At 62.0% G+C, this 18,952-nt stretch overlaps 2 protein-coding genes across 4 annotated transcripts; one reads left to right on the top strand and one right to left on the bottom strand.

Moving 5' to 3' along the window:
• Positions 1–6,722: 6,722 nt before the first annotated feature.
• Positions 6,723–12,901, bottom strand: GCC1 (GRIP and coiled-coil domain containing 1). 2 transcript variants are annotated; one of them, XM_074903607.1, is made up of 3 exons: positions 12,839–12,901; positions 10,935–11,993; positions 6,723–9,632 (listed from the first exon to the last, which is right to left on the bottom strand). In XM_074903607.1, exons 2-3 carry the CDS (start codon positions 11,979–11,981, stop codon positions 8,340–8,342), a joined length of 2,340 nt encoding a protein of 779 aa, XP_074759708.1. In that variant the 5' UTR covers positions 11,982–11,993; positions 12,839–12,901; the 3' UTR covers positions 6,723–8,339. The 2 variants fall into 2 exon arrangements, with proteins under 2 accessions (XP_074759708.1, XP_074759709.1); XM_074903608.1 differs by lacking the exon at positions 12,839–12,901 and adding an exon at positions 12,316–12,687.
• A 223-nt stretch (positions 12,902–13,124) lies between these two features.
• ARF5 (ARF GTPase 5) lies at positions 13,125–17,488 on the top strand. 2 transcript variants are annotated; one of them, XM_074901656.1, is made up of 6 exons: positions 13,125–13,305; positions 13,400–13,480; positions 15,399–15,508; positions 15,825–15,896; positions 16,566–16,691; positions 16,797–17,488. In XM_074901656.1, exons 1-6 carry the CDS (start codon positions 13,239–13,241, stop codon positions 16,881–16,883), a joined length of 543 nt encoding a protein of 180 aa, XP_074757757.1. In that variant the 5' UTR covers positions 13,125–13,238; the 3' UTR covers positions 16,884–17,488. The 2 variants fall into 2 exon arrangements, with proteins under 2 accessions (XP_074757757.1, XP_074757758.1); XM_074901657.1 differs by lacking the exon at positions 15,399–15,508 and having other exon boundaries at positions 13,400–13,484; positions 15,806–15,896.
• Positions 17,489–18,952: the final 1,464 nt, after the last annotated feature.

Raw genomic sequence — 18,952 nt, 5'->3', positions numbered from 1 at the left:
TTGACTAAACGCGGGGGGGGTTGCTACGTGAAGAGAATTTAGTATCTAGAAACCGCTCGCTCTACCAAAGCTTTTCATAGAACATCCTGAAGTCTCTCTCAGAACTGTGTGAGATGAAAACCAGTGGAAGGAAGAGGAAGAAGATGATGACCTGAGAGATGACCCTGAGACCGAAGCAAGGATTGGAACCAGAAGAGAATTTGGCTGAGACCGGGGATTGCAGTGAACTTTAATCAGTGATGAGAATCAAGAACTAAAAGGTTGAGTGGAAACTTGCAAAGACTCTGGACCTGGGTAACAAATATAGAAATAGTGCAGAAACTGGGAGAGGCCTCGGGGCATTGGCAGCTCCCTGAGGTGCTGACCCAGCCCTGCGCTGTTACTAAAGCAAACCTGGAGAGCCCCACAGCCTGGTGAAATTCTTGAACAAGGGGCTGCCCTCGGATCCCCCCCCGCGGCTCCCCAGGCCCCGGGAAGCTGCGTGTGCTCGGCTGCGCCGCGCCGGGGCCACCGACCTGCAGAGCTGTCCCGGGCCAGGCTCCCCGGCCACGGACGGCGCCCAACACTTCGTACGCGTAGACGACGACCATCAGGAACGAGACAGCGTAGAAAGTCTGGGAGAGGAGAGGGAGAGGGGTCCTGCTGTGCCTGGCGCCCCAAAAGCACCTTCACCCCGACCCCTGATTGTGCTTCGCACCCCAATGCCCCCCCCGAGTGGCCACGCAGGGTGCAGGGACAGGGACGGGGCGGCCTCTCTGGGTGGCGACTTCCTCAGGGCAAACAGCACCGACCAGCTGGGTCCACCCGCCCGTGCTGGGCTCTGGGTGCTGCCCCTGCTGCCCCTCTGCCTGAGGCCGCAGTGATGGTCGCCCCTCCGACCAGGGCTGGCCCCGCGGTGCTGAGCCCCCCCGAGGGAGAGGGACGGGCTCTTCCAACAGCCCAGCAGCAACCAGAATCCCACGGTGCTTGTGCGGCGCTTTTGGGGGCACAGCACCCCCCCAGCAGCCTCACAGGCACAGAAAGGGGCAGAAACGAAACATTTTCGTTCCCAGACTCCGAGGGACCTCAGGAAATCAAGGTGTTTGGTAATTTTTTGATTATTTTGAAATCAAGGGGTTCCTGATAAGCCAGGAAACGTCCCCCCGGGGCCAAGCGATGCCCAGTGCCACGTGTGGCTGAGGCAAAGGCCGGTGAGATGGGGGAGGAGGGACACGGCACCGCCTGTCACAGGGGCGCTGCAGCAGGCAGGGCAGAGCGCAGCTGGCTCCCGGTGCCAGCGGCCGTGCCAGCTGGTCGCCTACCGTGGCCAGCATCAGTCCGTAGGGGCAAGTGGCGTATGCCGGGATGAAGAGCGGGGCTGGCAGCAGCTGGATGGTGGCTGTGCTCAGCAGCGCGGCGGCGGCCAGGAAATCTGCCAGGGCCAGGAGGAAGAGGGGGCGAAGCTGCAGGAAGGGACATGGTGTTACAGAACCCCAGAACCATCTGGGTTGGAAAAGCCCTTGCAGCTCCTCCAGCCCCACCATGACCCTCCCCCTGAGCGTTCCCAACTCCCCCAGATCCCTCAGCGCTGGCTCAGCCCGACTCTTCAACCCCTCCAGGGATCCCGGGGACTCCCCCCTGCCCTGGGCAGCCCATTCCAACGCCCAACAGCCCCTTCTGCACATAAATCCTTCCTCAGAGCCAGCCTGACCCTGCCCTGGGCAGCTTGAGGCCATTCCCTCGGGGCCTGGCGCTGGGGCCTTGGCTCCAGAGACTCATCCCCCCTCTCTGCCCCCTCCTGGCAGGGAGTTGCAGAGGGCCAGGAGGTCTCCCCTCAGCCTCCTCTTCTCCAGACTGAACCCCCCCAGTTCCCCCAGTTAGCTTTGGCCGGCAGCATCCCACATCTCCGCCGTCCGCCCTGTCCCACTCTGCTTTAAGCCCAGCCTTGCCCAGCTCTCCCTGCGGCTGAGCCGGGGCCAAAACCCGTCCCGGTGGCCCTGGGAGGTGGCAGCACCCACCTGGACGTGGCAGCATCGCCTCTGCCGGGAGGCGACAGCGAGGACCGAGCCGCTGCCCAGGAGGCTGGAAGAGACGGGGCTGGTGGTTACCGACCCCCCGCAGCGGGGCTCTCGCTGCCCCACACCGGGGCTTCCGCCAGACCTGTCCTGGATCCAGCGCTCGGCCTCCCCCAAGACGGGCAGGGGGTGGGTTTGGGGGTTCCCAAAAGCAACGGGATGGTACGAGGCCACATCCCCACGCCCGAAGTTTGGGGACCGAGCGGGGTGTGGGTAGAAGAGGCCGCGCGCAGGCAGGGCTCCGGCTGCTGCCTCCCCCCAGGTCCCGTGGGGCCCAGCCCCGGCTGCGCCCACCTCAGCAGCGAGGCCGCCAGGTAGATCCACGTCAGCACCAAGACCTGAGGGAAGGAGACGGCGGAGCTCAGGCGGGGCTCAGGCATCGCACGGCGCGGGGGCCCGTGGAGCCGCAGGCACGGCCGGACCCGCTCCCTTGGGCAGCGGCGGGTGCCCGGTGCCCACGTGTCACGAAACTGAGGCCAAACATGTTTTTCTCTCCCCCGAGGAGGCCGTGCCAGGGAGCCCTTGGCTGGTGGCGAGCAGAGGTTCCTCGCCAGCCCCGGCAGCAGCACGATGGGGGTTTCCCTGGTGCATCCTCCCCGTTCTGCCTCACCCCAGCACCCGCCTTCCCCCCGCCCGGGGCTGCGGGGCGTCGAGACGCTGCGTCCCGGGAGCGGTTCCCAGCCAGCGCCGCGCGGGGCTGCTGCGAGGAGCCGAACGGGGAAATGGGGCAGGAGCAGCCGCCCTGGGAAATGTCACCCAGGGCCCAACGACCCGCAGCCTGTGAAGCCCCGGGCCACCAGGACCCCCTTGCTGGCTGCAGGGAAGCTCACCCGTGGCCCCCGACCACCCCCCGCGCCCCGTCTCTGGCATGAGGGAACCCCCGCGCAGGCTCTGCAGCTTTCCCAGCTCTCCAGTTCTTCCCCTGCACACACACGCCTTTACCTGGTTATCCGTGAGGGCTGACGGCTGTTCCTCCTCACTCGCCATGGCTGGGCAACCAGGAGCCAACAGCTTTCCTGGCAATTCTGTGCCACGGGGCCGGCGGAGAGCTGCACACGCCGTCTGCGGGGCCGTGGCTCTGCTGGCGCAGCCGGAGGAACCTGCCCGGCCGGGGCAGCGGGAGCTTCCCGCGGGCTGCAACGTGCCAGGCCTGCGAGCGGGGAGGGGACCAACCCCTCGTGCCCGCGGAGCGCGGCGGCCGCCTGCGCGCCTCCCCCGCGATACGGAGGCGAGCGAGGCCCCTGCTGCATCCCCTGCACCTCCCGGCATGTGCGGGCAGGGACGGGCAGCCCCACACCTGCTGCTGCAGGGGAAACTGAGGCACGGAAGATGGGGCAGAGTCGGCCGGCGTGAGGCGAGCCCCAGAGCTGTTGGGGGGGGGTCTCTATCCTGCTGCAGGGAGGGCAACCGTAACCCCCGGAAGGCAGCGGGCCCGGGTGTGGTGCAAAGGAACCGGCCGCGTCGGGCAGGAGCTGGCCCCGATGTGTGAAACGTGGTAAAAACGGCCCCAGCGCGGGGAAACGGGGGGGCTGGTGTGGCACAAGCCGGGCTCCCCGAGGAGCGGGGTGAGCTTGTTGCCCCCAGCGCCACATCCCTGCACGCCGGGAAGCTCAGCAAACCCCCGCCTCGAGGGACAGGGACGGGCTCTGCCGCCACGCCAGCGGCAACCAGAACCCCGCAGTGTTTGTGCGGCGCTTTTGGGGGGTACAGCACCCCCCCAGCAGCCTCACAGGCACAGAAAGGGGTAGAAATGAAGCACCTGCATTCCCAGACTCACAGGTACCTCAGGAAATCAAGGGATTTGGTAAATTTTTGATCATTTTGAAATCAAGGGGGTCCTGATAAGCCGGGAAATGTCCCCCGGGGCCAAGCGATGCCCAGTGCTGCCCAGGCCCAGCCAAGACCTGCCAGGTCTCAACAAGAACCACCCCACTGTAAAAATAGTTTTCACTTGAGTGTGGACAAGGATCACCAACCCCCAGAAAACCCAACCTGCTCTCTGCTACATTTTCCTTACGCCCGAACGTGGCGTCTCTGCCCAGCACAGGCTGTCACCCAGCACGGTCCCCAGGGGGGAGGTTCTGTCCTGCTGTGTCACCTGTCCACCTCCAGAGATGCTCATGTCTCCGATGATCTAAACAGTGAGGACAGGCCAAACTCACAAGGCAAAAAAAGAATAAAAAAAATAATTGAGTTTTGCAAGCCCGGGGAGCAACAAGCCCACAGCCAGGTCCGGCCCTGAGCCACGGAAGCACGCGACAGCAGCCAGCCCACGCGCGGCTTCCCCCCAAACCCCAGGGCAGCAAACAGCAGAGCTCTGCTTCAAATGGGGTGGGGTTTTTTAGTTTTATTTTAGAAGGTGTTGGCTGAAGGAAGAGGGATGTGGGGGAAGACTGGAGGAGTAGGGAGAGGGGCTGCGGGGGACAGAGGAAGGAATTGTGCTGGCAGAGCTGCACAAGGCTGATGGCAATGCAGAGCTCCTCGCTGTGGCAGCTCCTAGGGATGTTGCCCCCAGCCCCCTGCTGCCTCCTCCGTAGCTGCTCCTTTTCTCCTCCATCAGCTGAGAAAACGCTCCTTAAACCCTGCTGCTGCTCGAGGGGACACACGGTCCCAGCTGGGCCGGCTGTTCCCTCCTCAGCACTGCTGCTGCCAGCTCCCAGCCTCTCCCCCACCCGGCTGGGAGTTTCTCCTGCTCAGGACCACAGGGGGAACCCAGACCTGCACTGGTGGGGGGAAGAGACACCTCCCAGCGCTCCAAATCCCAGAACCATCTGGGTTGGAAAAGCCCTTGCAGCTCCTCCAGCCCCACCATGACCCTCCCCCTGAGCGTTCCCAACTCCCCCAGATCCCTCAGCGCTGGCTCAGCCCGACTCTTCAACCCCTCCAGGGATCCCGGGGACTCCCCCCTGCCCTGGGCAGCCCATTCCAAGGCCCAACAGCCCCTTCTGCACAGAAATCCTTCCTCAGAGCCAGCCTGACCCTGCCCTGGGCAGCTTGAGGCCATTCCCTCGGGGCCTGGCGCTGGGGCCTTGGCTCCAGAGACTCATCCCCCCTCTCTGCCCCCTCCTGGCAGGGAGTTGCAGAGGGCCAGGAGGTCTCCCCTCAGCCTCCTCTGCTCCAGACTGAACCCCCCCAGTTCCCCCAGCCGCTCCCCAGCAGACCTGTGCTCCAGACCCTGCCCCAGCTCCGTTGCCCTTCTCTGGCCACGCTCGAGTCATTCAATGGCCTTTGTGGGGTGAGGGGCCCAAATCCAGGAACACCAGTGTCAGTCCTGCTCCTCCTGAAAACCACCAACCCCAGCACTGCTCGGAGCTCCTCCAGGTTACTTCATTCTCCATCATCACCCTCGGGCATGGCAGGGACGGCTCCTGCCGCTGCCGGGTGAGATTTTGAGCGAGTAGTTTCAGAGGCACCGCTTGTTTCAACCCCTCCAAACCAGGACCAGGGACTGGGCTCTTCTCAGCAAATCCCTTTGCTGAGCCACTGCTTGTATTGTTTAATGGTTGGACTCAATGATCTTCAAGGTCTTTTCCAACCGAGATGATTCTGTGAAAACTGAGGAACCCTGGAAAAACCTGCACTGTCTGATGGAGCAGCACAGGGATCCCTGCGTGGGACCAACCGCCGCTCTCAGCCTCTGCCCGCGCCAGCAGGAGGAACTGTTCCCTGCTCGGCTTCATCAGCTCCTCCCGAGACCTCCAGCAGGCCCAAGTTCTGCCTGGGGCAAGTCTTCCCTGAGGATTTTTTGCGGAGTAATCGGCACCACGGCTCACGTTAGCCAGAGCACAGCCCTTGCCTTCAGCAAGGTGGGATTTGCAGAGCAAACTCCAGCTCCCAGCACTCGAAGGGCAGCAGCCCCGGCGGCCCACGAGGCGGGGACGGTGTGGGCTCAGCCCTGCGGCCTCTCAGCGCAAAAAACCACACGAGCCGCCACACCGGGCTCATCGCGTCACCTGGGTGAAAGAGCAGCAGCTGCTGCTGCAACGCCGCAGCCACACCAGGACGCTGTACCCGAGAGCGAGCGGCACGTCCCCTGCGCCGGCGCCGCACGCCGAGGCCTCCCCGGCAGCACAGCGGCGCTGCTAAACCCACCCGGCTGCTCAGCGGGGCCCGGGGGAGGCCTGAGGAGTGCTAAAACAGGACTTAATGCCAGTGTTTACACTTCCCCCGAGCTCTGGGATGGGGAAGTTGTGCTTTAGTAGCCAAGCTTTAATTAAAAACAAAGCAGGTGCAAGAAAACAACAAACGCAAAGCAAGGTTTTGCCTACGCAGAGGAGAAAGCTCTGGAAGCGCAGGTGGGAGTAGCCGGTTCCCAGGGCTGCAGGCAACCACCCGCCAGCTCTGGAAGCAAAACATCCCTCCCTGGTGCGGAAAGCGCAGCGACCATTTAAATATCAGCACAAAAACTTCCTGATGGAGCTTTTCCAAGAGATCCGGCCAGCGCAGCTCTTCCCGCCTGCAGAGACACTCCTTCCCACTTCAGGGAACTTAATGCCAACGGGCAGCACCACACACACAAAAGTTGGGGCTTGTTTGTTTTTCCTGACTCTGCATACCCTTCATTACAAAAAATCATCAGCACCTGCCCCAGACCTCACTTGCAGGAGACGTTTTGGATAGAAAAACCCACCCTGCTGACCTTACAGCCCCCGTGAGAGCTGCCCCGAGACACAGCATTGCCCCCCTGGCCACGTGGACCAGCCAGGACCCAGCCTTGGCCACTGAGCCCTCTCATGGCACTTACTGCTTTCCTCTGTGCTGATTTTCAGGGCGAGGCCCATTCCCAGGGGGGTCAGGCCCCATCAGCACTGGTGTGGTGGCAGCAGGAGGGATGCTGCACCCTAGGGTGGCCATCCCTAGGGACTGGGCGACCAGTGGGTGCCCTCTAGTGGCCCCAGGAGTCAGGGGACGGGCTGGGGAGATCCCTGGGGATCCCTCATCTCGGCAGCGGGCAGACTGAAGGCAGAGGGGTGAAGTCAGGTCTCCCACAGAGAGGAGAAGGCAGCAGCTCCCCGAAGCCTCGACCCCTCTTGCACACCCCACAAACATTCAACACTCTGCTTCTACCCTTGCAACCAGCGTAAAACGTTCATATTCCAGCCATCTTCCCACCGAGCCGGGGCTTTCGGCTCAGCTGTTCGGGGTCTAAGCACTCAGGAGCCCAACTGCAAACCACAGGAACGCAAGCAGGGAGCTTACACCAAAGCCAGAAGGGTTTCAAAACTTTTTTTTGGCTTCCTTCTTACCATTCTCACCAAACTGTGAGGGAGTTACACAAGAATTTCAAGGTCTACGCAGCAACCAGCCGGGCTTTTCCCCGCACGGTGTTTAGGGCAAGTGCAGGGCTCACACTGGCCCCAGAGCTGTTTTCTGCTTCTAGAGCAGGAAGAGCAAAGCCTGGCTTCCAAAAACCAACGCTGCAGAATGTCATCCCTCCACCGAAACCCCCAAACGCTCAGCAGATGAGTGCTGAAGGGTCAGCGTGCCTGCTTCAGCCTCTCCTCCCTCTGCTTTCTGCAACACCCCCGTTCCCATCTCAGACGGGGTCAGATATCTGCTCTAAAAGAACTCCTGCTGCTGGGCGACTACTGCTTGCACCACTGCAGCTGCAAGTGTTCAAATTTAAATATTTGGGGTATCTCTTCTCCTTCCTGGGAAACAGCAATAACGGCAGAGAGGATCCCTGGTCAGTAAGGGAGCGCCCCGGGATGTGCTGTGAGGAGCTGCTCTACCCACTGCTATAAATTTGGCTCTAGGTTAAAAAAAATAACCTTATTAGAAATCACTCAAGATTTTCTGCATTTGGATGATGCTGGTAGTTAGGACTCATCCTTCTTGCAGGCTTTCAGCTCTTTGTCTTATGTTATTTTAGCACCGTGTTAAGTGCTTCTCCCCCCACCCCGCCTTTAAATCTTTAGAGTCACAAGCCTGTCTGGTGTTTGAAGCCATAAGTTCCACTCTAATAAAGCTCCTCACCCTACGCCTGACAGGTATTAATTGTGTTTAAAAAAAGCATCAGTATCTATCTTCAATTTTTTTCTTTTTTAAATCAGGTCCCATCTCAGCAAATCCTCACACCAGAGAGCACCACAATCCTACAGGAAGAGTCGGCACAATTCTACTTTAAATGAGTGCTAAGAGCACTAGTTTAAGCCCAATTCTTTGCCAAAAGCCCCCCGCTCCATCGCGTGGTCGGGAAGAGGTTACACCACAAGAGAGGTGCTCTTTGTTCATAACCAGAACCGTGTTACTGTGCACAAGCAGTCAGGAATAAAAGCGGCCATCTCATCTCTTCCCAGACAGCCACCAGCTGCTGTAAGCCGACTGTTTTGTAATAGCTTGCTTTTCTTCTGGGCTGAAATGCAGAATAGTCAAAATGGCAGTGAGAGTCTGTTGGCGACCAAGAGAATCCGGCAGCGTCAAAAATCTATAAACAATGTTTTTGAGGTATTCCAGGTTGGCTCCCTCTCTGCTCTTATCCCTGAAGTTCTTCTCGATTTCGCTTTGAAGCGTAGACACCTCTTCCCGGTGCTTCTCCTCCTCAACCAAGAGTTTCTCCTGGAGCTGGTGAACTTGCATTTCCAGCTTGTGCTTCTGCTTCCTCAGCGCTACGATCTCCACTTCCTTGCGAGCCAGCTGCTCCGCGTACAAGAAGAAGGTGGGCTCGCTGGCAGCCGAGAGATGAAGGGCCTGGGGCAGAATCTCTGAGGAATCGTCACCTGGCGAGTCACTGCTGGTAACGTCAGGGTAGGGTTTGGATCCCTGAAGCCCGTAAGGCAGCGTGACCGACCTCAGCTGCTCCAGCTCTTGGTCCTTTTCCGCCAGCACCGCCAGCGCTCGGTCCCGCTGCTTGTGCATCTCCTCCTCCAGCCTCAGCGCCCGCTCCCTGTAGTCCAGCTGGCACCGCTCCAACTCCTGCCTATGACTTTGCTGCAGCTGGGACATCTCTTGCTTCTTGGCTTCCAGGTCTTGCTGGTGCCGCTTCTCCATCTCGTCAGAGGACAGCTGAAGCACAACGTATTTCTCCTTCAGGTCCGCCAGCTGCTCCTGAGCTTCCTCCAGCTCTTTAGCCAGATTGCCGTCTTTGGCCGACTTGTTCTTGAGAACCACTTGCGCCCTCATCTTGTACCTTTCAAACTCTTCCTTCAGCTGCTTCAGCTCCTGCTGGTAGTACAAGGCAGTGGCCTTCTCACCATCGCCAGCCTCCGAGCCCCTGGGCAGCTCCAGCTCACACAGCTTCTCGATGTCCAGCGCAGGCTGACTCTTCTTCGCCGCTGCCTGCAGGAGCTTTTTCAGCTTCTCCATTTTATCTTTTAGAACGTTAACATCAAGATTGGCTTCTTCTGCGTGAACATCCACGGGGGAGCGGCTGGAGGCGGCGATGGCCAGGGTTTTGTTCTCCAGGTCCAACTGTACGATGCGGTCCTTGAGCTTCTGGATGACCACCTGGTCCTTCTGCTTGGCCTTTTCGTACGTGCCGAGTAGCTCCGACACCTCAGAGACTTGGCCCTCCAAGGCGGCCACTCGCCGCTCCTCCATCTGGGCGTGCTGGCGGAGCTGCTCCTCGGCCTGGGCGGTCTGAGAGCAGAGAGACACAGCAGGGTTAGGTCAGCTCAACGCTCTGGGCAGGTCTCTGGTTTACACGGGGGCTTAACTCTGCTCTGCTGAACTCCAGACCAAGCGTGGGGCTGTCCCTTCCCCTAGAAGCCCGTACAGCCACCACGCTGACTTGTCTTTTTGGATATTTATTTCTTTGGGGCTAAAATAAACCAAAAACGTTTTTGCCTTTGTTCCCTGCTCTGCAGAGCTCCCGTTACCAGCATTATCTGCAGTGCTGTAGGTGTGCGGGGGGGCGGGAAGCACTGAACTCACGTCACAATCTGCTACAGGATCTTTTTAAAACGTGCGCGTGCCCTAAAGCTTTCACACATCGAACTGCAATTTACTGAAATCCCGTGCTTTGTTGTGCTGGTATTAATATTATTCAGTGGTTTCTGAGTAGCTACAGCAAACACCTGGTGTTCACTCTTTTCACAGCTATTGAGATCTGACTGACTAATAAATATACTGGGCAACTTGACAATCACCATTATGAAAGAAAACACAGCCCGAGTCAGGTCTCCTTCACCTCTGCCAGGGAGAAGCTGTTAGAGACCACTTCAGAAAAAAAAAAAATTGCAAACGGCATTAAACCAGCCTGATGCTTCAGATGAGAAAGAAAAAAACTTGTCCCAGAGTGCAGGGAGATGAGGACAATTCCATTCCAGCATGTTTCCAGTTGCAAATTCAGTTACTGGTGCCAACCCCAAGCACTTTGCCCCACCACCCACAGAGTTACACAGGTTCCTCTTTCCCACCACATCCCTCTTTCTAGCTCTTCGCTCTCCCCCCTGGAGCCTTTCTCCTGTACGTACTTCTTTCCCCAGAGCACACTGAGTTTCACTGAAGAAGGTGTTTTTATGAGCTCCTGCAATTACACCCTGCAGCACACTTACGTGCTTTACAGAGTCAAGACCACACTCCTTTCCACAGCGGGGCAGAGGAAAGCTCCCAGGCTCAGGCACTGTCACACCAGTACCACGCTCAGAACCAAAGGACACTGGGGAGGACAGTCACCGTGTAGACGCCTCAAAGGCTGCTCCCAAATCCAATGCTCACCACCCCCTGATTAACAACTTAATCGCTGTATCACAAACAGCTTTGATTTTCCTCCAGGACTTCACCCCATCAATCAAAGCCACGATGTTCTCATCTATTTCCAACCTCCTGGACTCTGTGGGACTGGGAAGGGGAATTTGCGCTCCTCCAGTCTCAAACCCTGCCCCAGTCGCTGATATATTCCCCAGAGTGAGCTGCTCTGGGGCCCAGACAAGGAATTACCTTCTTCATCTCTTGCAACAGCTGCATGTGGAAGTGGTTCTTCAGGCTGGCCATCTCCTCCTGCAGCCCCTGTAGCCGGGGGTCTGGCTTGTTGTTCTCCTCCCGGACAGCCTGCAGCTCTCTCTTCAGGTCTTCCACCTCCTGGCTCAGCTGCCTGATCTGCAGCTCGTAGCCCTCAGCGCGGTCAGCCATGCACGCCCTCCCGGCCAGCACCTCCCTGGTCTCCTCCAGCTTCAGCTCTGCGTCCTGGCGCAAAGTCCTCTCGCTCTGCAGCAGCTTCTGGAGCTCTCGCAGCATAACAGCGTGGTCGCTCTGCTCCTGCGCTCGGTCGTGCTGCTGCGTGATCAGACGGGCTTTGGTCTCAGCCAGCTGTTCCTGGACAGACTTCAGCTCCGTCTCAAACTTCTCCGTCTCGTCCTCGGCTTTCTTAACAGCGTCATCCAGGTCCTGCTTCATCTTCTTCTTGTCTGCTTGGTACGAGGCTTCCATGCGGGACTTCTCCTGCGTGACTGTTGACAGAGCACTGGTCAAGGTGGCCAGCTGAGTCTTCAGCTGGAGCACTCTCTTATCAGCCTCGCTCGCAGCAGACGACACATCCCCACTGCTCGTGCTGATGCCGCTCTCCGACCCGCTCGTCTCTTCCGATTTAAGAGAGGAAGCGGCAGCTGCAGGCTTGTCATCCTCAGGCCCTGCCTCACCCTTGGCACTGGCCAGGCTGGCAGCCGTGTCTGCACTGGTAGCTGTCCCCACGCTATCCTCGCTGTGAACTGAGCTCCTGTCATCAGCAGAATCGGCGAAGGAAGAGCCGGAGCTAGCCGCAGACGCGGGCTGGGCACCGCTCAGGCCAATATCTGCCTCATGAGACACGGACAATACTTTCAAGCTGGCTTCCAAGGCTTCCTTCTCTTTGAGCAGGCTCTTGTAGGCTCTGACGACATCCTTCAGCCGAACCTGGTACTGAAGAAGCTGCTTCTTCTGCGATTCAATAGTCTCTAGAAGATCTTTTTTACTTGGGCCACCTCCAAAGTTCATGCCAAACTTCTCCATGACTCACGCAATCTGGAAGGAAGAAAACGAGCAGCAAAGACACATTTACGATCGGCAGGAGCAGGCAGTTAAGTGAGGCCACCACCCTGAAACCTCCCTCCAGAAGAGCAGACACTGAACGACTCTGCAACGCATCAGGCACCACACTCCAAACCCCAGCAAGCGCTCGCATGCCCCAGGAGCTGCAGGGCTTAGCACACAGGTCCTGTTCCAAGGGGAAACGCACTCACGCAGGTCCTGCTCCGAGGGGAAACGTACTCCTGCTACAACCCGGACACCTCAGCTTGTCAGCCAAAGCCAGAGAAAACCGCTTTAACACCTTGTACAGTGATACCTGCCACTGCAGCCGCTCCCGCTCAGGCCAGTCGCAAAGGTTTACAACTATAAATGGCTCGGGTTTTGCTTTTCAAGAGAAACAGCCCCGTGGCAGCAGAGCTGCCTGCTGTGAGGGTAAGCCGAGCGCTGCCAGCTCCGGTGGGGAGCCCCAGCTCTCCGGCTGAAGGCTGGGGGAGGGTTCCCACTGCAGAAGACCTGCCACGGAGAAGCCACAGGAGGGGAGTATGGGCGGGTGGGACAGGGACACGGTGGGGTTCGGGGGCAGGCACAAGCTGCGGGGAAGCGGCTGCGGGGCAGCAGAGGGGCCGCGGGGGGGCAGACGGGCCTGACGGGCTTTCGGGCAGTGGCGGAGGCCGGTGGGGCAGGGGAGGCCGCGGGGCCGTGGCGGAGGAGGGGCCGGGCGCAGCGGGGCCCGTGGAGGGGGGTCACGGGTGGCCGTGGAGCCGCGGGGGTCCGGGGGAAAAGGGAAAGGGGGGGGGGGGGGATGTCCCGGGCAGCCCCCGCGCCGCCTCAGGCCTTACCTCGGGGCCGGCGGCGCTGCGCACGCGCACCGCGCACTACGTCACTTCCGCCGGACGTCGGCGCGCATTGCGCGTGCGCCTGCCGGGCCCCACCGCAGGAAGGCTCCCCGCGATGAGGGCGGGGTCAGATCGCAGGGGGCGGGGCTTTAAAAGGGGGCGAGGCGATTTGCGGGTTACAAAGCAGTTGGGGGCGGGGCTTTCCCGAGAGGGGCGTGGCGTGTCGGCGCAGGGAGCAGGGGCGGCAGCCGTGGGGGCGTGTCGGGGGCGTGTCCCGGTGCGCGGGGGCGGGGCCTGCGGCGCGGCGGAGCGCGGAGGCAGCGGGGTGGCAGCGCGGCCGCCCGTCCCGGCCCGTCCCGTCCCTCCCGGCCCTCCCGGCCCTCCCGGCCCTCCCGCCGCCGCCATGGGCCTCACGGTCTCCGCCATCTTCTCCCGCATCTTCGGCAAGAAGCAGATGCGGATCCTGATGGGTGAGCGCGGGGGCGGCGGAGCAGGGCCGGGCGGGGGATGGGGATGGGGACACGTACCGGCACCGGCGCCGATGACACCGCCCCTTCGTTGCAGTGGGGCTGGACGCCGCCGGCAAGACCACCATCCTCTACAAGCTGAAGCTGGGGGAGATCGTCACCACCATCCCCACCATCGGTGAGTGCCCTGGCACCGGGCCGGGCCCCCGTCGAGCACCGGCTACCGGGCAGGGCCCCCACTGAACACAGGGTACCGGGCCGGGCCCCCATCGAGCACCGGGCACCGTCCTGGGCCCCCATCGAGCTCCAGCTACCGGGCAGGTCCCCCCAGCCTTCCTCTGACAGCCGGCAACGGGCAGAGCCCCCGTCGAGCACCGTGTACCGGACAGGGCCCCCACTGAACACCGGGTACCAGGCCGGGCCCCCATCAAGCACCGTGTACTGGACAGAGACCCCCGGCAACATCCCACAGGCCGTGCAACCCACCGGGGTACCGATTTTCCGTGGGTCCCCCAGGCCGAGCCCCGGTGCTGTCCACCAAGTCCCGTTACCCCGTTCCTGTCTGGGTGCTGGGGCACGGCCGCGGGTGGGGTTCGCACCCCAAAATACCCCTTGCGGTCCCCGGCACGTGCGCAGAGCACCCCCCGACCAGTGGGAACCCCAGTGTGCGGCCCCGGTGTGCTGCCCCCCGCCTGCCCCGCGGTGATGAACACGGAGCTGGGGCCGTTCCACCGGTGCGGGCCAGCTCTGGCCTGGAGGGTTCAAAGGTGCCTCCACGGGCAGGAGGTTGCCCGGAGCGTGCGGGTCCAGGCCACCCGAGCTGGGCGAGCGGGCACTGTCCTGCCAGATCCTGGTGTGAAGCCTTCAGCGGGGCACTCAGCACCCTGAGGCCATTGAGTGACTCAAGCGTGGCCAGAGAAGGGCAACGGAGCTGGGGCAGGGTCTGGAGCACAGGTCTGCTGGGGAGCGGCTGGGGGAACTGGGGGGGTTCAGTCTGGAGAAGAGGAGGCTGAGGGGAGACCTCCTGGCCCTCTGCAACTCCCTGCCAGGAGGGGGCAGAGAGGGGGGATGAGTCTCTGGAGCCAAGGCCCCAGCGCCAGGCCCCGAGGGAATGGCCTCAAGCTGCCCAGGGCAGGGTCAGGCTGGCTCTGAGGAAGGATTTCTGTGCAGAAGGGGCTGTTGGGCCTTGGAATGGGCTGCCCAGGGCAGGGGGGAGTCCCCGGGATCCCTGGAGGGTTGAAGAGTCGGGCTGAGCCAGCGCTGAGGGATCTGGGGGAGTTGGGAACGCTCAGGGGGAGGGTCATGGTGGGGCTGGAGGAGCTTCAGGGGCTTTTCCAACCAAGATAGTTCTGGGATTTCCCATAGTGTCTCCCACAAGCTGGTGGGGCTGGACTGGGCTGAGCTGCTGGGTGGGGGAGGCTGGTCACCTGCGGTGTAACCGCGCTGGCCAGAGCTACTGAACATCTTCACTAGTGACCTGGGTGATGGGCAGAGAGCACCCTGGGCAAGCTAATGGCTGGTCCCAAGCTGGGAGGAGTTGGTTTTACACCGGAGCATCGTGCTGCTGTCCAGGAGGATGGAGAAATGGGCAGAGGGACCTCCTGGGGTTCAGCCAGGGGAAGGCCAAGTCCTGCTCTGGGAGAGCAGCAGCTTCAGGCCCTGGAACCGTCTCTGGGGAGAAGATCCCGGCAGTGCCGGTGGGGAGGAACCTGAGCAAGCACCGGGCACGTGCCCTCCTGACTTGGGGCCAGCAGAGCCTGGGCAGTGCTGAGCAGAGCAGAGAGTGGGTCGGGAGAGGAGCTCCTGCCCCTCTGCTGAGACACCTCAGGGTGCTGGGTCTGGTGCTGGGCTCCCCGGTGCAGGACAGACTGGGACACGCTGGAGTAAATCCAGCGCAGGGCCGCGGCGATGGCGAAGGGAGCGGGGGGTCTCGTACGAGGACAGGCTGGGGGTGCTCATCCCGGAGGAGAGACGGCTCGGCGGGGGGCTTATTCCTGGGTGTAAAACCCCGTAAAGAAGGTGGAGCCAGGTTCTCCTCAACTGCACCCAGTGCGCACCGGCCCCCCATGCCCCTCCTGTCCCCCCACTCCCTGCAGGGTTCAACGTGGAGACGGTGGAGTACAAGAATATTTGCTTCACCGTCTGGGATGTGGGCGGCCAGGACAAAATCCGACCCCTGTGGAGGCACTACTTCCAGAACACGCAGGTACGTGGGCCCAGGCAGGGCAGGGGTGAACTTCAGCAGGGCCTGATCCTGCCTGAACTGGGCGTGGGAGTGGTGGCAGGGAACATGTCCCAGTCCCAGTGCGGTGGCCCTGCTGGGAGCACTGGGATGGTGAGCAGGTGTCTGCCCCATCGCCCCGTCAGCGGGGGGAAGCTGAGGGGGCAGCGCCGTCCCCGGGGTGCTGGGGTGGGGCTTGGGTGGGCAGCAGGGCCGCTCTCCCCCTTTGTTTGGGGGGTGCCTGGAGCCCACCTGCGATGTCCCCCCCAGCCTCCGTGCGAGCTGCCCGCTTCTCCCGCAGGGTCTCATCTTCGTGGTGGACAGCAACGACCGGGAGCGGGTGCAGGAGTCTGCCGACGAGCTGCAGAAGATGGTGAGGGGTGGGGGGGGGGTCGGTCTGGAAGGGAGGTGGGTGCCCCCCAGCCTTCCTCCCAAGAGGAGACCCAGCCCCGCTCTGCCCGCGACGCGGTGCCAGGGGTGTCACGGGCTTGGGCACCCAACGTGGCTCCTCTGCCCGGCCCAGGCGGGGCCTGCGGGGGTGAGGAGTGATTGCAAGGGGCAAAAATGGCTGAAAAACCCCGGTTCTAGGTTCTCCTTAGTCAGGGCTTTGCCCAGGGCACACAGGGAGGGGGGGGCAGTGTCTGGAAACAACGTCCGAAAGCCAGCCTGTGAACTGGGGGTTGTCACCCCTTGGTGCAGCTGCCGGGGGGGCAGAGTGTCCCCGGGGAAGGAGGCTGCTGCGCAGCGGAGCGTGTCGCAGCCGAAGGCGGGGAGAAGGCGCCCGCTGCCCGCTTGCCGTTGTTCAGAGAGCGCCAAGCCCGCTCTCTCACCCTGCCAACACCTCCCCATCCCAAGAGCCCCCCGCTCTTGTGTCCCCTCTGTGAAGTGGCACCCATGGGTGCTCCTGGAAGAGCATCCCGGTGCCACCGAGACCTCCGTGATGGGGCCGGGAAGCGAGCAGAGGAGCTGGAGAGTCCTCGCAGGTCTGGCCCACCGGGGCGCCGGCGCTGCGGGGGCTCAGCACCCGCCTCCCCCCCCGCAGCTGCAGGAGGACGAGCTGCGGGACGCCGTCTTGCTGGTGTTTGCCAACAAGCAGGACATGCCCAACGCCATGGCCGTGAGCGAGCTGACCGACAAGCTGGGCCTGCAGACGCTGCGCAGCAGGACCGTGAGTGCCGACCCCGTCCCGTCCCGAGGAGCCCGTGGGGTGGCTCCTGGGGGTGCGGCAGGCTGGGGATCTGCACCCCAAAGCCCTTCTCTCTCTGTTTTGCAGTGGTACGTGCAGGCGACGTGTGCGACCCAGGGCACGGGGCTCTACGACGGGCTGGACTGGCTGTCGCACGAGCTCTCCAAGCGCTAGCTGGGCCGGCGGCACAGGGGCCGGAGGAGCCAGGGACGTCTCTTCCAACTGCTGTTTTGTTTGGTTTTCTGTTTTATTTGCGGGGGGAGAGGGTTGTTTTTCCTTTCTCCCCAGCGTGGCCTTGTCTCTGTGTGTTTATCTGGTAGGACTTGAACCTCAAGGACTCTTTGGGCAGCTCCACGTCGCCGTGTCCTGCCTCGGTCCCCGCAGCGCTGCGTGCCGGCCCCCTCCCCACCTGCATGTGCCGTCTGCGAGAGCTTGCCCGGACCTGCCGGGGTGGCACGTCCCCCCCACACGTCCCCGCTCCTCGCCCGGAGCCGGCGCGGGGGGGCAGAGCAGGGCTGGGAGGCAGCCGTGCCGCTGCGGGACAAGAAGGATCCTCCTTTTTATCCTTCGATAAACTCGATCGCTCTCGTTCTCTCGGGGAGGGGGGGCATATGGCTGTGGAACGTGCTGTTGTATATCGAGTAATTAAACACCACCACTTTGTACCCGGCGCCCGGCGCGGTTCTGCCTGGCTGCGGGTGCCACCGGAGAGCTCCGCTCCCCATGAGCATCTCCCACGAGCATCTTGGGGCACGGGGATTTGGGCCTGAATAAAACATTGGGGCGCAGAGGAGACGGGCCGAGGCTCCGCGATAACATTCACAAGCTCATTTCCTTCTCCCCGGGTGCTGGGAGGGGCTCTGACCCGTTTTACAGCCCCCCCAGGGTGCTGTCGGGGTGGGTGCTGCCTTCCCGCCCTGGTGGCTGTGGGTCCCGGGGGTCGGCTCAGCTGTGTGCTGCAGGAGCGTTAATTGGGTTGTAATTAATGGGACTGGGGTGAACCCAAGCGTTTGGCAGCCCAAGGGCAGCGAGAGGCCGATCCAAGGGCACTGGGAGAAGGGGGAGCAGCCGGGTCCTGGGCGCTGCCCCCCGGGAAGGCTGAGGGTGGCTGGGGGTGGGGGGGAGGTGACAGGCCCGGAGCATCCCCTGGGAATGAGCATCCGTGGGGACGGGCAGCAGCAGGGCCACGCGTGGCTGGGGTGGGGTGGGGGGCACGGTCAGCTGGCAAACTGTGTGTGCCCTGAAAAAACACTGACTGTCCCCCCCAGGCTGTCCCTGCGCGCTGGCCGTCCCCTTGTAATGGCTCCGGCGGGTGCTTGGTGCACCAGCACCCATCCTGCTGGGGGGCTTCCACCCAGCCCAGGGTGCCTGGCCAGGGAGCGAGGGGTCAGCAGGAACCATTTAGTGCCAGTTCCTCTGGCCTGGCCTGGCCGTCACCCTCAGGCTGAGATTAAATGCTCTGAAGTGCTTGGGGAGGAGTGGCTGGAGAGCTGCCAGCCAGAGAGGGACTGGGGGGGTTGAGAATGAGCCAGAGTGTGCCCAGGGGGCCAAGGAGGGCAACGGCATCCTGGCTTGTGTCAGCACTGGCGTGGCCAGCAGGGCCAGGGAAGGGATCTGAGCCCTGGGCTCGGGGAATGGGCTGCCCAGGGCAGGGGGGAGTCCCCGGGATCCCTGGAGGGGTTGAAGAGTCGGGCTGAGCCAGCGCTGAGGGATCTGGGGGAGTTGGGAACGCTCAGGGGGAGGGTCATGGTGGGGCTGGAGGAGCTGCAAAGGCTTTTCCAACCTGGGTGATTCTGGAATAAGCTGCTCAGTAATACATGCCATGAGATTCAGGGCTCAGCCCACCTCTCCGCATGCTGCCCCGGTCCCGGGGTGCTGCCGCAGCTCAGCCGGGTGTCTGGGACAGACGGACGGCCAAGATGGAGCCGGGGCTGGTGCAGCCACACTGGCGGGTGAGCAAAAGCCTCAGCAGCACCCTCAGCCCTGCAGTTTTTGCAGGAGCAAACGATCGGGATAACGTAGCTGCCTACACCCGGGATGCTTTTTCACTTAGAGAAGCCCAGAGAACGTTTTTATCTTCTAGAAATTATTTTTCCTTGCTTGAAAAGACACAAACCACGCTGAGTCCTGAGGGAGAGAAGGGGACCCCCGAGCTGCCCAGCCCGCAGTGGGGAGCGGTCTGCTGAGGCTGGGCTCACACCGTGGGTGCCAGTGGCCACCGAGCAGTGACCCTCTGAGGCTGC

This window comes from Athene noctua, chromosome 3 (assembly GCF_965140245.1).
Source record: "Athene noctua chromosome 3, bAthNoc1.hap1.1, whole genome shotgun sequence".
Classification (NCBI taxonomy): domain Eukaryota; kingdom Metazoa; phylum Chordata; class Aves; order Strigiformes; family Strigidae; genus Athene; species Athene noctua.
The sequence above is the reverse complement of the archived record's forward strand: the minus strand, read 5'-3'. Positions and strand labels throughout refer to the sequence as shown.